This window comes from Clavelina lepadiformis, chromosome 4 (genome assembly GCF_947623445.1).
Source record: "Clavelina lepadiformis chromosome 4, kaClaLepa1.1, whole genome shotgun sequence".
Taxonomy (NCBI): Eukaryota; Metazoa; Chordata; class Ascidiacea; order Aplousobranchia; family Clavelinidae; genus Clavelina; species Clavelina lepadiformis.
This window is the reverse complement of record NC_135243.1, coordinates 6,943,829-6,960,544: the sequence shown is the minus strand read 5'-3', so window position 1 is coordinate 6,960,544 and position 16,716 is coordinate 6,943,829. Positions and strand designations below refer to the sequence as shown.

The 16,716-nt window shown below is 38.4% G+C and overlaps 3 protein-coding genes and 1 long non-coding RNA gene across 6 annotated transcripts; 1 reads left to right on the top strand and 3 right to left on the bottom strand.

Annotated features, from left to right (window-relative positions):
- The first annotated feature begins 7 nt into the window (after window positions 1-7).
- On the top strand, window positions 8-1,759 carry LOC143451988 (uncharacterized). Its single transcript, XR_013114934.1, has 2 exons — window positions 8-1,108; window positions 1,265-1,759. It is a non-coding gene; the product is annotated as an uncharacterized LOC143451988 (long non-coding RNA).
- LOC143451984 (protein disulfide-isomerase 2-like) lies at window positions 1,104-6,687 on the bottom strand. Of its 3 annotated transcripts, none has more exons than XM_076952784.1 (13): window positions 6,257-6,687; window positions 5,853-5,966; window positions 5,477-5,671; window positions 5,103-5,233; window positions 4,741-4,896; window positions 4,473-4,586; window positions 3,893-4,024; window positions 3,526-3,741; window positions 3,074-3,194; window positions 2,777-2,952; window positions 2,391-2,468; window positions 1,953-2,103; window positions 1,104-1,441 (listed from the first exon to the last, which is right to left on the bottom strand). In XM_076952784.1, exons 2-13 carry the CDS (start codon window positions 5,884-5,886, stop codon window positions 1,275-1,277), a joined length of 1,671 nt encoding a protein of 556 aa, XP_076808899.1. In that variant the 5' UTR covers window positions 5,887-5,966; window positions 6,257-6,687; the 3' UTR covers window positions 1,104-1,274. The 3 variants fall into 3 exon arrangements, with proteins under 3 accessions (XP_076808899.1, XP_076808898.1, XP_076808897.1); XM_076952783.1 differs by lacking the exon at window positions 6,257-6,687 and adding an exon at window positions 6,112-6,136; XM_076952782.1 differs by lacking the exon at window positions 6,257-6,687 and having other exon boundaries at window positions 5,853-6,081.
- Window positions 6,688-6,802: 115 nt separating this feature from the next.
- Window positions 6,803-8,685, bottom strand: LOC143451986 (isochorismatase domain-containing protein 2-like). The gene is made up of 6 exons (XM_076952785.1): window positions 8,560-8,685; window positions 8,171-8,346; window positions 7,846-8,013; window positions 7,611-7,766; window positions 7,275-7,391; window positions 6,803-7,128 (listed from the first exon to the last, which is right to left on the bottom strand). The coding sequence occupies exons 1-6, from the start codon at window positions 8,669-8,671 to the stop codon at window positions 6,976-6,978; spliced, it is 882 nt and encodes a 293-aa protein (XP_076808900.1). The 5' UTR covers window positions 8,672-8,685; the 3' UTR covers window positions 6,803-6,975.
- Window positions 8,651-11,233, bottom strand: LOC143451987 (adaptin ear-binding coat-associated protein 1-like). The gene has a single exon (XM_076952786.1). The coding sequence runs from the start codon at window positions 10,023-10,025 to the stop codon at window positions 9,366-9,368; it is 660 nt and encodes a 219-aa protein (XP_076808901.1). The 5' UTR covers window positions 10,026-11,233; the 3' UTR covers window positions 8,651-9,365.
- Window positions 11,234-16,716: the final 5,483 nt, after the last annotated feature.

The window sequence follows — 16,716 nt, the reverse complement described above, 5'->3', positions numbered from 1 at the left end:
CCTCGAATCCTGTTGTGGATATAGAGGTCCCCATATTTGTGCTACATCACTATAGCATTGTGGTAATCAACACTGCTTGTACAATGCATTGCAGTGTCAAGCGCAATGAAACAGTTGTTAAATTACTGTACTTCAAGCATATTTATCAGAACAAGATGTTGTATGTTCGTACTACGTAGAAGCAGGCGTGATGCTGAAAGCTTTTCATTGTCGAGCATGTTATTCTTTCAGAGTTAGCTATGTAGGGCGCCATGCAATGCTTCCCGATTCGTTTTTCGCCTCTTGAACAGTGAGTCTTCAACGAAATCGATCTCGCACCTGTTTTGTATGCGGATACATTCTCGGATTTATCGTAGACTAAAACCCCGTCAGGAAGCGCTGCCCACTATTGTATCAGAGTTGCATAGAAAATGCCAAACTAATAGAGCTTCAGACCTCTATTTTTACTGAATCTGTTGGAAATTTTGTCGGCTCCGTATCGAATTGGTTAAAACGCCGGGCACGCGATAATGCAGCCCTTGTTTGACGCTATTGTTGTAATGCTCTTGAGTAAGGCATTAACAATGCATGAATCGGAGGTTGCACAAAGACTAGCCCTGCATTCGATGTTAGAGGCGATGAGACATCATCCCCAAGTTTAAGTCGCCCGAAACCTTGCCTTAGTCCGAGGATGCAGTTAACGATAGCTCTCCATTCTTACCTGTTTTTGACGGCCTACAGTTATCCACTCTGTATGAAGTTTAGCTTAAACCAGTCATGTGTTGGCTTTAAACTAACGCATATCTTTAAATTCACAGAGGTTTAGGCTTTGAAATTATAACTAATATAAAATGGAAACGACTAACGTTGTTCAAGGAAAACTCACCAGACCAAGCGGTAAAATGGAATCATATGAATTCGAAATTGAAAACTCTACTTTGCCTGGTCTCAGACAAGCTGTTCTCAAACTTCAAACGGAGATCGGAAATATTTTAACTGAGACGATAGAAGCCTCCAAAGCAAAAGGAGAACCCGAAATGAAAAAAGCCAAGTTATCGTAACTAACAAAACGTGGAAGAGTTTTTCCTTCTAAACAAAAACGAGAACCTGAGACGGAAGTCGAGCCCAGGTAGATGATGATGTCTCTTTTTCACGACTATTTTTCACTTCAAAATCCAGACTGTTAACGCGTATAAATTGCACTGTCACCCATAAAAGTTTCGATCGCTATCTGTTAATAAAAGTTACTCCGCTTTCTCAACGTAACTTCGTTTCAAATTCACAGGCAAGTGGAGTTACAGCTCGTCGAAATGTTCGTAATGCAAGTCCTTTTCGTGTTCGTGATGTTTGTCGAATTCGGCGTGCTTGTTAGGGTCCATGTACGCCACATCTCTGTCTTCAAGCGGTAGATGCGTGTCATGTTCTTTCACTACGTGTTTTGGGTCGTTGTGTGGCTCAGCACCTGCGGAGAATGATGACAATCTAATGATTAAGAGCTTACGATTAGATAGAAAATTTTTGCTCTACCATCTTAGTATCAATTACATGATGGAGTTTGTGATTGTGAAACTGTAGTGTAAGCGTGGACAACCGTGTTTTGCCCACTCTTGTACCACTGCCCTGGGGTTGACATGGAAATATATCAGCGAGCATGCATCCCAAACCTGTGTTCGTTATTTTTTATTTGAGATTTACATTGCAATTGCGAGGTCAATAAGGCTTTTGCCAAAAGAGTTAGGCCTCACTAAAAGTAAAAATATTAAAACGCCGTTTATATTAATTGGTGGTTATAGAGCAGCTAACTCGTGGTGGGTTGTTTCGAGAAGTTAGTTGATTTTTATCGTAAATAAGCCTACCCAGCTCTTAAATTGTGAGGTTGCGGTTTGTGAATAGCCCAATTTCTCTGCACCCTGACAGGTTTCGTGGAGTCTATCCGAGTCAAACTTAGCAGCATGTACTGTGCATAAACCTACCTACGATGTGTTGGATGGCGTTTTTAAGGATTTCTTTTTCCTCCTTTTCCCACTTTGCTCTTCTCTCTTCCTCCTCTTCGACTGTGGGCATCGGGTGGAGATCGTCATGCCATTTGAAGTCGAACTCGGCTCCCTCAAACTCTTCGTCGATCTAAACAATACTTATACCGTTAACCGTATGACTACAATAGGCCATGCAATTAGGTTATTACTATTTTGCGATTAAGCCTGGGCCAAATCAACGCAGCTGAGAGGAGCCAAATATGGGCGAGGAATTGTGGCCTAATTGAGAATAATTTTAGCGGAATTTTACTGAAGACTACCAGAGGCGCTTGCTTGTTAAAATTGTCTTTAATATATTACTTTACTCCGCTCCCGTGTTTATTGTGACAAGAAATGCGATAAAAAAGATCATAAAATACCACATGGTTTCATTACCGGTCGTTGTGATTTTCCTCCAGTTTTAATAAATTCTTTCATTGCTTGGATTTCCACGCCGCCCTGATATCGTCGAACCTACAGTAAAAAAACAGGAAAATGATATATGTTTAGCAATCGATCCCTTACTGATGCTGATCATTTACGGTACTGCAAGTGATAAAGTTATGTCAAAAAAGGTCTTTTTGGCATGAGTTTGATGATTGACGCTGTTGATGACAAAGGCTTTTGGTTTCTATCCAATTCAGTGTTGTTGGTAGCAGTAACGAATTTAACTTTGAATAATCGTCTTGTACTGTAGCTTGCTAACACCACTGCCGTTTGGGGATTAACTAACATGTATTAAATTATCTTCTACGGTACCTAAATAAAGAATTACTGCAAACCTTTCCGTCGGTTGTAAACATTTTAAAGGACGGGTAGTTCGAGTGAACGTCTAACTCTCCATCGTTGAGAGCAACATCCATTTTTCCGAAAACAACTGCGCGGTCGGAACTCATTTCCCTTGCGAGCTCATTGAAAACTGGCAGAGTTTCATCGGATTTTTTATCATTTGAAGCATCTGATCAGAATATTGCAAAGCATCATAAACGTTTGCTATTTAGGCAACGAAATCTTCCAATGAACGTTAAGAACTTTCGCAAGCTTGGGTATAGAAGCGGAGTAAACAGACCGCGACTTACAGTACATCATAAACACTGTCCTCTTTTTGTCGTCTACAAAGTCTTCATAATTTTTCCCAACTAGAACCTTGACGTCATACTTGTCCCAGTCGGAAGGCACGTTTTCGCTTCTTACGTATCTCTGCGGAAACAAATTTGTTTAACTAGGTTATAGCAGCAGACAAAACAAATAGCCTATATAAGGCAATGATTTGATTTTTTACCCGGCAATAGTGACTATAACAGCGTGGTGAAAGCAGTGCTTAAAAATAGTGGCATCGTAGGACGTTCACGTAAAAGTTGCATCAAAAGACTAAGATCAACACGGTAACAGAGTCAAAAATGTTGAAACAAAGTAAAATAAGAATATCGGCGCCGGATGAATTGAGGCCAACAACTTACCGTTAATCTAAGTATGAAGGCTACTTTGTTTTACATTAAGCTCTGTGCTTGATATTAAACTCTCAGAATACCTTCAGATATCCCTGGACGCAATCCTTGGTAAATTTAACGAAACCCTCGTAGGAAAAGTCTTTTCTCGCCGGAAGAAATCTCGAGTGATAGCTGTCCACTTTCGTGATGCGATTGCAAGGAAGATCCTTCTTTTCATCGATGTGGAAAAAGTTGAGATGCTGCTTGTTCTTTTCGTGATGCTTTAAATCCACGTGAACAAAACAAACCTCCTGATTCTAAAAGATGAAATAAAACTGAGCAAAATTTTACAATCAAGTAGTAGCCTAGCCAGTCTTGATAATTGGACATCACACATCAGTCATTACTTTCATGTTAAGTTTATACATTTACATAAAAATGCTTTATTAACTTATGAACAACTCATACTTCTGGTTGTTTTTTAAAGTCTTTTGCTGCTTTTTTGAAGTTTTGCCATGTTTGCGCGTAATTTCTATCATCACTTGACATAAACAGCAAATGTTGAAAGGTTCTTGTTTCATGGATGATTTTTAAGCCATACTAGAAAAAAATATGAATTCTGAATTGCCGTTGACGTGCTGCTGATGTTTTCACGGAACGGGTAGGCGCTTGTGCAATTGTTTGCGATGTATTTTCAAGAAAAGTTACTGAGAAGAGTTTGCCTTTTCTTTGTCTTCATATCGGAAGGATATGGTACTATATGGTTTCGTAATTTTTATCCTCGGACTGAGGAAAAAGTACTTTTATTAAACTCATACGTAGGCTATACCCTTCATTGTAATCATTACGATACTTGAATTTGTTTCGCGTAGGATAGACTTTATAGTCTGCAATTTTAGGCAAACAGCCTGGGCTAATAAACCACGGTTGCTTTTGTTATGAGCTTCTGGATAATTGCCTAAAATAGGCATGTTGTAGTTAAACCAGTGTTGTATAGTAAATCTATCATTAGTAGCAATAACTAGAAAGCTGACCTATTTGCCTATACCTCGGTCATATGATGTTTGTAAACCACAGGTCTTGACTCTTCGTTAACGAATTTCATCAACTGGTCGAAGTTAGAGGTATCGCCGTCGTAGACAATTTTCAAACCGTCTTCGAACTTTGGTGAAAATAATTTTAATGAATGAAATTCGTCCGCAATTTAGGCTACATTTTTTCCATGTTTTACTGCTCCCGATACCACAATAAACACTTACAAATTTACTCAAAATTTAAAAACGAAAATAGGTCTATAGGAAGTCCGAAATCGCCACCTTCTGTAAAACAGAGACAGATCCTGGAGTAACTCCAAGATTTCTGGCCACCGTTGCTGAAGTAATCATCGCAAAGCGAGGTAAAGGCATGTATTCGTCATACACAAAGTTTTCGCTCACAAGGTTAAAAGTTTCATATGCCTTTTTCGGAGATTTCTGTAAAAGAAAATTTTAAGAAGGAAATTTTTAATGGTGCTCATGTTTATTAAAAATTTAAAATGATAGTCTACACGACTTGCTTAAAATATATAGGCCTACGCTAGGCCTAGCAGGCTATACCCATACTTGTAAAGTGCATTGAAAGATAATTATTGAGTTTCTGCTTTAAATTGGAATTTCCCACTGATTTTACTCAAACGTACCCCTGGAAAGCAAGCTAAAACGACAGTCACTTTATCTTGGAGCGACTTCAGCTCACTGGAGAGATTGATTTGAAGAGGAATGTTCATGGCCAGATCCAACCACACCAGAGCATCCTCGGCATTGAACTTGCCTTTTAGGAATAATAGAAGAAATTGATAAATCTATATTTTGATAAACAAATCATTTTTTAAGCGACACATAACTTAGCCTTTTGACTGTTTTGTAAGTTTTCAGTCAACTGTTGATATCTCTTTCGCGTTTTTTTTTTGTAAAAAGTAACTCAGATTGGACCCCTGGAAGGCTCTATGTTTAGTACGTATAAGCTATAGCTTAGGCTATGTTTATTGTAAATGTTAAGTCTATTAGACTATACCTGTGTAGTCGTAAGTCTTGCCATTCTTGAACAATCTCAGCAGCGGAACCCTTGTTACCGGATACTTCCGGTCGATTTCGTATTCCTTCTCGATGTTGATTTTACCCATGTGAACTACTGATTCTGTGTCTTGCAGTTTCTTTGCTATTTTGGCGACTTCTATTTCTGCTTTTGTGCTTTCCTGATTTCGGCCATCTGTTTTTAGAAAATATTTTTATCAGGGCTTGAAATTTATCGTCGAGAGTTTCACTTTTACATATAATTTGGAATCTTGGATATGATATGACGTGTTTTACTGTTAAGTAGCGCACAACCAAAACCAAAGCACAAACCAGTCTAAACAATGTTAGGCCTATACAAAACGTAGGTTACTTACAGCAAAATACCAAGACAAATTTATATTTGTACATCGCAGCAACGAAGTTATGAGTGTCTAAAAGCAAAACACCATCTTTTCTTGGATAAGATTCTTTATCGTAGTCATTCTTTCCTGCTTGACACGGGAGTAGAAAACATAGAAAACTCACAAAAACTTTAATATTCATTGTTTCTCTCTAAACTGAAACACTGGCAATTGAATTAGACGCAAATGCGCCAGTTGAAATTTGGCCAACCGATTATTCTTTTCACCTTACCGTGTTGTTACTTGATTGGACCATTTGTAATAACTTAGCACTTATTACGTAGCTGCTAAACCAACAACTGAACATCTGCAACGCGCCTTTGACAAATCTACTTCTGTCTTACTGGTATAGTTGAAATCTAACTGCTATCGCATACCTTGCTTTTGCAAGCCAGAATTGTAGTTTATTTCGATCTGCAAGGTCCGAGTAATCGACCAATTTCCAAGGTCTTTTAAGGTCGGTATTTTGCCATACCTCAAGTTGATATGTCAGTGTTGTTTACGCTTTTTTACCACGTTTTCCTGCTGATATAATTAAACTGCTCTACAGCACCCACTACACACAAATGGATGTTTATGTCCTTAGTGCAACATTATTATTTGTTCGTGGATCGTTTTCTCCCTGCGTTCTTGATATTGCTATTGTGCGTTTGTAACATGGTTGCAAGAGCTTATTCGGGATAAACCGCGTTCGTTATACGCGTTAGTCTATCAGAGAAGCCATGCCGGCCCCTCGTTTTCTTTCACATGGGTTTTGCTTCATAATTTATAGCCACGCGTTTGGTTTCCTTCCAAACTTGGTTCTAAACCTCCGACCGACACACTGAAGCACAAATTAAATTCTCTATGACGTTGTCTTATCGACTATCCTTCTCCTTCAAGTGCACCCTTATTATATATGCCGAAAAACACACACATAGATATTGATGTACATTGCTCGGAACTTCATTGATAAATTGAAAAAAACATAACGGTTTAATAACAGCTAAAAGAACCACGATTTACTGTCGCTCATTCTAATGAAACAAATGGCAAATCATGACAATTACGTAAATCGCTTCATAAATCATGATACTCTATTGCATATTTCAATAATTTAAATACTGCTCTTTACTTGCAACCCGGTGTCTGGGGGTAGGTCTTTGATAAGGTTTTGGATTGCTTTGAAATGTTCGTGATTTTTATCACCAACAAACTGCAGCAGAACCGTTTCGCAGGTTGTGATAATTGCACCGGCACGTCTCAGTCTCTTCAGAAAGGAAAATAAATAAAGTCATCAAAAATCGACTAAACAAGAAGTTGCAACTACAACTCTCCAAAAAAAAAATACACAATTTACAATAAAAGTTTCATGAAAATGATTTAAAACTTACAGATCACAGTTAAATTTATTACCTCATAGGCAACATGACGATCCGTTAGCGACCGTGACCCTGTCGCATCCGCCAGTACATGAACTTCGAAGCCACGGGCTAAGAGATCAAGGGTAGTTTGTTGTACACAGACGTGCGTCTATTAAATACATAATAAACATGAAATCTGCCTTACTGCCAGTATTGCAAAATCTTTTCAAACTATAACAGTTATTAAAGAACTATAATAATAGTGTCGCATTGCAATTAACGCTATTCATATAATTTGGGGAGAATTGGAACGGCTTTATTGTACCAATTTGTTGCACAAATGACAGTTTGGTACAATGTTATTAGTTATCACAGGAATGGTTGTTACCTCAACACCTAACAAGATAACGCTTGAAACGTGGGGTAATTTGTCAAGCTGATCTTCAACTTCAGGAGTGAGCATTGAAAATTTAGTTTTCTCCGCAACCACTGAAGCGTGACTGATGTCCAAGTCAGAAACAGTCTTTCCAAGGCCCCTTGGGTACTGCAGTCATAAATGTATTGGAAACATTTTGAAAAAACGCAGAAGCAAAACATTGGTACTTGAGATGATTGAAACGAACCTGTTCTGTCACTACTAATGGAATTTTAAGTATTTCAGAAGCCTTTAAAACCCTGCTTGCAACCTTTACAATTTCATTGAAGAATTTGATCGCCGGCCGGAACCTCTCTTGCATGTCACAGCAGAAGACTACGCTAGTTACTGGGGACAGATTGCCCAAATTTAGTTTCTATAAGATTCAAACAATTTCATAAAAAAATATATATTGGCAAAACTACTAGGAGTTAAATGTGTAACAAGCATGAAAATATACATACATCGACAAATATATTTTTACTGATAACAATGCAATGCAAGCACGTTCACCAAATCAATGCTATACTTACATACAGTGGGGATTTTATGATGCGCAACTGGGTAAAATCGTCCTTAATTTTGAAATCATCTTCCATATTAATCCATGCTTCAGTATCTCCAAATTGTGCTTTGTATTGTAGAATAATTCCACGGTTTACCTCGTACAAGTTACTAAACAATCTTCTCAAATCGTTCTTGTCTGCACCTGTTTTAAAAAGATTGCCTGGTGAGTTTAAAGCTGAAAACGTCACAGGCCAAAAACTAAACCGAAGTTGTTTTTTGACAAATTGTACTTTTCTGACACTCTTCAGTTGATAATGCTAAAGCATTAGCACATGCATGAAAGATCAGTTTTAAAGACAGATACAGAATGCCACATGGCCTTCACTAAACGCACCATACTACAAAACCTAAGTACCTTGTTTCACGTCCTGAAGTTGAGCTTGGTCCTCATAGCCAAATAGACATTTAACGTTGATCATAACTTCAGGTTTTAAAATAACTATTTGTCTACACAAAAAACATGACATAGCATAGTGATAGATGTGACAATGATGGTAAGTGAGCCAAAAGCCAAAGCCATATTTGACATAACTGTTGAAAATTAACCTAAACTGTAAATCATTACTTTTGTACAATATGCACTAGGCCTATATGAATTGTATACGCATTTGATTACAATTTCATATCAAAAGCTTTAACACTTGACATAATATTCAGGGTTGCACAGGAATATGAAATGATTTTACATTATAATGTTTAGGGTACAGCAATACATTAGAGCTCATGGGATGGAGGAAATACTTATCAACAATGATGATAGGCAATTGATCCTGGTAATGTATGAATTTTTAATACACTGTGCAAAGCATGTAAACCATATGAGGAACATTTTGTGTCACAAAATTTGCTGGAACTAGTAGCACACAGACAAGCAACATACAAAACCACTCAGGCATTTTTTATATCTATAAAAGTTAGATACATATTTATATTAAGAATAAACTATACAACGATGGTTGGAATTAAATGTTAAACAAACTCTTTTGATGAAATGTAATATTGACAGACAATATGCCCGAAATGAGTTGGATATAATGATAAATATATTAACATCACTTTCCAAGAGAAAAATGCAACAGTTCATTGAGCATAAAACAAATTTGATTAGTTGATTATTCATGGATTGCACTGTAAGGGTGGTAAGCTGAAGTACTGACTTTCCTAAAATTGAACCCAATTGCTGCTACTACTACTATTACTGCTTGATGCACTGGCAAATTCTCCCCACTCTGTTGATGTGTCTTGTTTAGGATGAGCTTTTACATCTCCAGGAGGAGGAGGAAGCAATCCTCCTCCAAGATTGGTTTTTGGTTTTGTTTGAGTCTTTGACTTTGAAGTGTTACCCAACTTGATCGTAAATGTTTGTCCTTCTTTCAAGCCGAGGTTTAAGTTTGGCTGGATGTCCGGTGTCTTTTCAATTACTTCTTCTGTTTTCACACGTTTGAAGTGATCCTGGAGGGTCACGTTAAAATCGAATGCGTCACCCCGGTCTGCAAATCCTACACCGATGAATGCAGTCCTTTTGCTTTCATCTGATATTCGGATAACAAAATATCTTGACGAGTCCGAGACAGATTCCACAGCGATGCCAGGATATTCGTCAACTGGTGCCTTTGCAAATAATTCACCTGAAATTTTATCTTCTAGTTTTATCTCCAGCTTGTTGGCTTTTACAGTAATCCTTAATCTTCCAGTCCAAGATGGTTTATCAAGACCCCAATCTGCGGCGCGATAGCCTCGATTAGTGGATGAGCGAGGTGGTAATCGATATACCAAACACTCAGGCTTTACCAGCAAAACTCTCTCATAATCGTCTTCCATGTTTGTCACTTTCCAAACTTATTCAAACCAACTGCTGCTGCTATTACCTAGTGACGTAAAGCGGATTAAGATATCACAACGTAAAGCACCAATAGCCAACAAAAGTAATATCCTGAGAAACACTATTAAAGAAGTCTAAGTAAAGCTGGGCAGCCTATACTTAGGCCACCCAGCCTACTATCAAAAAATATAGGACAAGCCACACATTTTCCACGATGAATCTATTTTTCTTTTCCAAAACAAGACCATAAATTGTTGGTGGGCATAGGGGTGTTCGGGGTAAGGTTTCCAACCTTCAAAAAGTTTCTTTCAGAAAACTGAAGACATTTTTACCAACTGGAAAGTGTGTTGATTGTCGTTTGAATTATTGCCAGTAAGGTATTGATTCCTCATTGCTCAAACTCGAGCTAGTCTTTACGCAAGTTTTGATTGACACACACTTTTTATATTTGTTATGTTTTTATTGTATTTCCAGATTTTGAACTGTTCTTTAGAACTTGAACAGTAGCAAGCGTTGTTAATGCCTTGTCTAAGACTCTAAGAGCTTCATTGCAACAGTAATACCACTGGGTATTGAACACAGGATGCATTAGGCTTTTGCGAGCGCAGTGTTTTAAGCCTAACCAAACCACCACCGAACCGAAAATACTCTCATGTATTCATCTAACTTCTGCACTAGACCTCCAATGCAATAAAGAAACTAGACTAAACAGCGGACAACACTGCACTGTCAAATTAAAAATTTGGGTATAGTATACAAGTGCACAACCAGATGACGTCACAATTTGAGTAGCTGGGGTCTAGTGTATAAAGGCATCCTATGGTTCTACACTTGTGTGCTATAACCGAAAACTTGCCACACCATACTTCCACCAGTTTGCCAGTGTTAAACACAACAAAGTTTAGACTAGTACAGTATAGTACAAAGTATACAACAAGTGTTCAGCAGGCATCTAGGCTATGAGACGCGGCCGAACATAAAGTTTTACGGTACGTAAAAGCGCATTCTGAACAGCTTCATAAATGGTGTTAGCATGACGTATCAATAATACCAAAACCGGCAAACTAAATCTGAAAGTTATGGCAAGCGGATGGCATTTGAATTTGTTAATTTAATCGACTGAGCAAGCTGGCTAAGTTAAATAAATACGCTTAAGACAACAAATCTCTGAGTAGATCCCGCCCAAAATTCTAAAACTCTACTTGCTTACAGTCCACTCGAATACGATACCATTACGAGGCAGCTAGCCTACTAGGCTTGTGTATATTCACGTATTCCATTTTCAAAACAACTTTTTTTGTCTGTGATTTGATGTCAACATGGTGGCGTGTGACTAATGTCACGACTCTTCAAAAACACATTCAATAGATAGCTAACTTACGGTGGAAAAACATGAAATATAGAAAATAATATAGTAATACAGTAGTAAAAAAGAAGGGTAAAAATAAATACAGAGCAATTATTTAACCGTAAGTAGGTCACGCAGGCGAAATAGCCTATGGTTAAAGATAGGCGGTTAGGAAAATTCATCCGCTTCGTCAAGGATTAGCCCATACGAAAGGAAAAAAGGAATGCACGGTTTAGCCATTCGTATGGGCTGAAAGGAATAATTCCATCTTTTAAAGTAATTGTTGAAAGGCTAATCGTGTTCGAATGAGTAATCCATTTTATGTGAAACTATGGCTGGTCATTGTACGGTGAAGGCTACTGCTGTACATTATTGAGATCTATACGCTGCTGTGTTGATACGAACTACAGTATAGGACAGTGTGATTACTGGTTAGTTTAGCATATAGCATAGGTTTATCTGTACAAATGGCATTGGTACTGCAGTTACAACCGTTGGAATGGCCTTGCACAAAGTATTAACGGATACTGCTGTGACGATTACGTCACGACTCACGAGTTGTTTTCGAGATGTTTGGAATTTAATTTGGAATCCTGTAATTCAGTTGTTTACCAGACTTGATTTTTCCTTAATGACGTCAGATAAATTTCCTCGATTGAACTAGTGTGCCACATATGGTTCCAGGTCGATTCAACCCACGGACGATTCAACCCCGGACGATTCAACCCACGGACGATTCAACCCAGGACGATTCAACCCCGGACGATTCAACCCGCGGACGATTCAACCCGCGGACGATTCAACCCGCGGACCATTCAACCCGCGGACGATTCAACCCGCGGACGATTCAACCCGCGGACGATTCAACCCGAGGACGATTCAACCCGCGGACGATTCAACCCGCGGACGATTCAACCCCGGACGATTCAACCCAGGACGATTCAACCCACGGACCTTTCAACCCACGGACGATTCAACCCAACTGCTATTATTTTTTGTATTGACCATTGTAGATCGGTTAGTATATAAAATGTTCTCCTTTTAGCATTAAGTTAACATTTTTGAAATTTTTGAAAAGACAAAATGCATAATTTAGTTAGCTTTCGACTCACGTACGTAAATGTGTGTAAGTTATTTATTTTTTTGCATGTACACAAATTACAGATATTTTTATAGATACCTGTTTATACATCGATTAATTAGAAAGAAAGTTTTTTTATTTACAGGCAAGCTTAAGAACATGAACCTGAACACAAACACAGCACGTATAAAACACAAAGCTGAAAAGGGTACTATTACAAAAAGAATAATATTACAAAATTACAAGTTTAATAGATTTTGACCTAAAAGACACAATTGACCGTATCTTGACCTAACGAAACAATTGACTTTATATTGGCCTAATAACTTCTGTACTACACGTCGCACAAAACTGAAATTTGTTTTGTGATAGCATTCTGAGCAGGTTAAAAAAAATTGACCATGTAGACTTTTTTTGCGTGCAATCTTCATTCCAATCAACAAACAGGTTTGACTTTTAATCGACGTGTAGGCTTTATTTTTCGCTAAGCAGGCCTACTAGTTACAACACGGTACATAAACTTGTTTTTATTTCAACACAAGATGTGTATTGGTATAGTGGTAAAAGCGGCATCCGTGCCTGATAACGAACTGCGTAGACGTTTTTATAAACGGGTTGAATCGTCCGGGGTTGAATCGTCCGTGGGTTGAATAGTCCGGGGTTGAATCGTCCGTGGGTTGAAAGGTCCGTGGGTTGAATCGTCCGGGGTTGAATCGTCCAGGGTTGAATCGTCCGTGGGTTGAATCGTCCGTGGGTTGAAAGGTCCGTGGGTTGAATCGTCCGCGGGTTGAATCGTCCGTGGGTTGAATCGTCCGCGGGTTGAATGGTCCGCGGGTTGAATCGTCCGCGGGTTGAATCGTCCGTGGGTTGAATCGTCCGGGGTTGAATCGTCCTGGGTTGAATCGTCCGTGGGTTGAATTGTCCGGGGTTGAATCGTCCGTGGGTTGAATCGTCCGACCACCGCCACATATATATACTGTTGTAATGTTTACGATCTTTCCTTTTTATGTGATCGATTTCACTGGTTACTACAGCGCTATGTAACTTTCAGTAAGCTTTGCCCGAAGGTGAAAGCCTTCGTGTCTGAGAATAAATAAAAATGGAAAATTATCAGTTAGCAATTTGTATAGACAGAAATTAAACAAACAGCAGAAGCAAACCGTTCAAGAAATGACAACCATCTCATCGAGTCAAAAGCAAAACAAGATATCAATTCAACCGTCCTCGTAAAATTTGTCATACTGCGTCATAGACTGCTTACAGGCTATCTACATAAGGCTTGTAGGCTTTAGAATAGCCGTATGCGACAAAATGGATTACTCATTCCAACACGATTAGCCTTACAACGATTACTTTAAAAGATGGAATTATTCCTTTCAGCCCATTCGAATGGCTAAATCCGTGCATTCCTTTTTTCCTTTCCTATGGGCTAATCCTTGACGAATGGGCTGGAAAATTGGTATGCAAAAAGTCTATTTAAGTTATTTAGGGTTTAATTTGTAGCGGCCTGGTTGGCTTTTTTAATACCACTACATCATTTCTTGGAAAAGTTTTTTCTAGTTATTGATTGAAGTTTATGAACTTGGTTTTTGATAAACACTTCAACTGTCCTTTGATATTTGGAAACTTGCCCTGAATAACTTATCATGAACAATCTATTTTAGTAGTTTCCCAGGTTGTTTCCAGTAGCTGTGCTGATAAGAAGTTTATATTTGAAATGCCCGCTTCTTAACTTTATATTGATTATTTATTATGTCTCAGTGTGTCAGCTTTAACTACATGTTACTCACATTGTTTTCCTCGCCGCACATGCTATGAAATGCTGCGTTTTTCTTGTCGAACATTTTAACTCCCATCGCTTTCACGTTATATTAGCTCGCTCTTCTACCAGAGAACAGATTTAGTCGAGTGGATCATCGAGATAGAAAGCGTTAACTTCTTGAATGAGTCAAATAAACAGACGATCTGTCTGAGCAAAGAGATTTAAACTTGTTTAAAGAATTGTTTAAATCGCTTTGGTCTGAGCTAGTCATTGTGATTGCGACTCATGTATTAGACATCTTATAAGCAGTAGTGTTACTTATATTCTTGGTTATTTGCAATTTTGAGAAAATGTACAGCATCTACAACAAAAACCTTTTCTTTTAAAGTATTTCTGGTGTAATATTAAAACCTTTCGGCGGACAAAAGGTTAGACCGTTAGAGTATTCTAACCGCACGCAACAATAGAGTCAGATAATTATTTCAACAGGTAAATTAGTGAAGACACACTCATAAGTTAAGATACTCATAACATAAATTAAGATAAGTGGAAGTGCTCTCCAAATTGAAGTTAAATTTAAATTTCGGTTAGATTTACGTTTCTATGTAATGACATTTAAGTTAGGTTAACAAGAAACTATGAAAAATAGCTTTGATTATACGATTTTTCCTGGGAAATAGTGACAGCCAAACAAATAATGCTGTAGAAAAAATATACCGGTGGTATATATTAATATGGAAATGTAATATAACAATCGAAATTGTACATCTTTTTGACGAGGAATTAAATACTGGACAGTGGACACAAGCGTTGTTTTTATTACAGGTTACAGTTATTGTTGTGTAGTAGACAGGTAGTGCAAAGACTTAATGAAAGTGTCAGCTGTTATGTATGCAAAGACACGTAGCCTACTGCCGGGATCACGAGAAGTGACCGTGAACAAAATCACCGGCGACAACTGGTAGTGGACAACTGACCGGCAACAAATTGGCCGGCGATGAAATTAACCGTCGATAAATTGGCCGGCGATCAAATTAACCGGCGACAAATTGGCCGTCAAAAGGTCAAAATTCTAATTCACTATCTATTCGCGCATCAGCTTTAATCTCAGCCAATTAAGTATGTGTATTGCAGTCAAGGTTGACTGATTTGTCAAATAACAGTTTGTGTAAATTTTAGTGCCCTTATTATGTAGTGTCATATGTGTTTTGCAGTGAACTTCTTTTAATGTTGTTACTCGTATTTCTCGTATTTCCGGAAATATTTCTGTTTATTTCAATAAATGTTTCAATGTGTATTGAAATAAAAAAAAAATTTTGTTAAAAACAAAGGAAATAGTTACAAACAAATATTTACTTTACATATCATATACTGCCATCAACTTAAACACAATAATTCAGCACTTGCACGGTCAATTTACCTCCCGGTCAATTTTCATTCCGGTAAGTCTGTTCCCGGTTAGTTTGTTCGCGGTCAATTTACATCACGGTCAGTTTGTTTGCGGTCAATTTACGTCACGTTCAGTTGTCCCCGGTGAGTTTGTTCGCGGTCATTTTCCCGCGGTCATATGTCATGGAACCCCTACTGCCTACAAATCACTTGCAGGTTTTGTAGCACGGGATCACGACATATGGCCGTGAACAAACTGACCGGCGACAACTGGTAGTGGACAACTGACCGGCAACAAATTGGCCGGCGATCAAATTAACCGTGACGTAAATTGGCCGGCGATGAAATTAACCGTCGACAAATTGGCCGGCGATCAAATTAACCGTCGACAAATTGGCCGTCAAAAGGTCAAAATTCTAATTCACTATCTAGTCGCGCATCAGCTTTCATCTCAGCCAATTAAGTATGTGTATTGCAGTCAAGGTTGACTGATTTGTCAAATAACAGTTTGTGTAAATTTTAGTGCCCTTATTATGTAGGGGAGCACGACATATGGCCGCGGGAAAGTGGCCGCGAACAAACTCACCGGGGTCAACTGAACGTGACGTAAATTGACCGCAGACAAACTGACTGTGACATAAACTGGCCGGCGATCAAATTAACCGTCGATAAATTGGCCGGCGATCAAATTAACCGGCGACAAATTGGCCGTCAAAAGGTCAAAATTTTAAACTCGGTAGTATATGATATGTAAAGTAAATATTTGTTTGTAACTATTTCCTTTGTTTTTAACAAAATTGTTTTTTATTTCAATACACATTGAAACGTTTATTGAAATAAACAGAAGTGACTAGATAGTGAATTAGAATTTTGACCTTTTGACGGCCAATTTGTCGTCGGTTAATTTGATCGCCGGCCAATTTATCGACGGTTAATTTGATCGCCGGCCAGTTTATGTCACAGTCAGTTTGTCTGCGGTCAATTTACGTCACGTTCAGTTGACCCCGGTGAGTTTGTTCGCGGCCACTTTCCCGCGGCCATATGTCGTGGAACCATTATGTAGTGTCATATGTGTTTTGCAGTGAACTTCTTTTAATGTTGTTACTCGTA

Bases quoted from the DNA above. Each gene is read 5' to 3' on its own strand.
- LOC143451984 (XM_076952782.1), bottom strand. From the start codon at position 6,021: ATGAATATTAAAGTTTTTGTGAGTTTTCTATGTTTTCTACTCCCGTGT. The intron at 4,897-5,102 runs GTACGTTTGAGT...TTTCTTTTACAG, and splicing joins TTTTAGCTTGCTTTCCAGGG to AAATCTCCGAAAAAGGCATA. The intron at 2,953-3,073 runs GTAAGTCGCGGT...TATTCTGATCAG, and splicing joins GACAGTGTTTATGATGTACT to ATGCTTCAAATGATAAAAAA.
- LOC143451986 (XM_076952785.1), bottom strand. From the start codon at position 8,671: ATGTCATGTTTTTTGTGTAGACAAATAGTTATTTTAAAACCTGAAGTT. The intron at 7,767-7,845 runs GTTCGTTTCAAT...TTATGACTGCAG, and splicing joins CATTAGTAGTGACAGAACAG to TACCCAAGGGGCCTTGGAAA. The intron at 7,129-7,274 runs GTAATAAATTTA...TCCTTTCTGAAG, and splicing joins ATCGTCATGTTGCCTATGAG to AGACTGAGACGTGCCGGTGC.
- LOC143451987 (XM_076952786.1), bottom strand. From the start codon at position 10,025: ATGGAAGACGATTATGAGAGAGTTTTGCTGGTAAAGCCTGAGTGTTTG.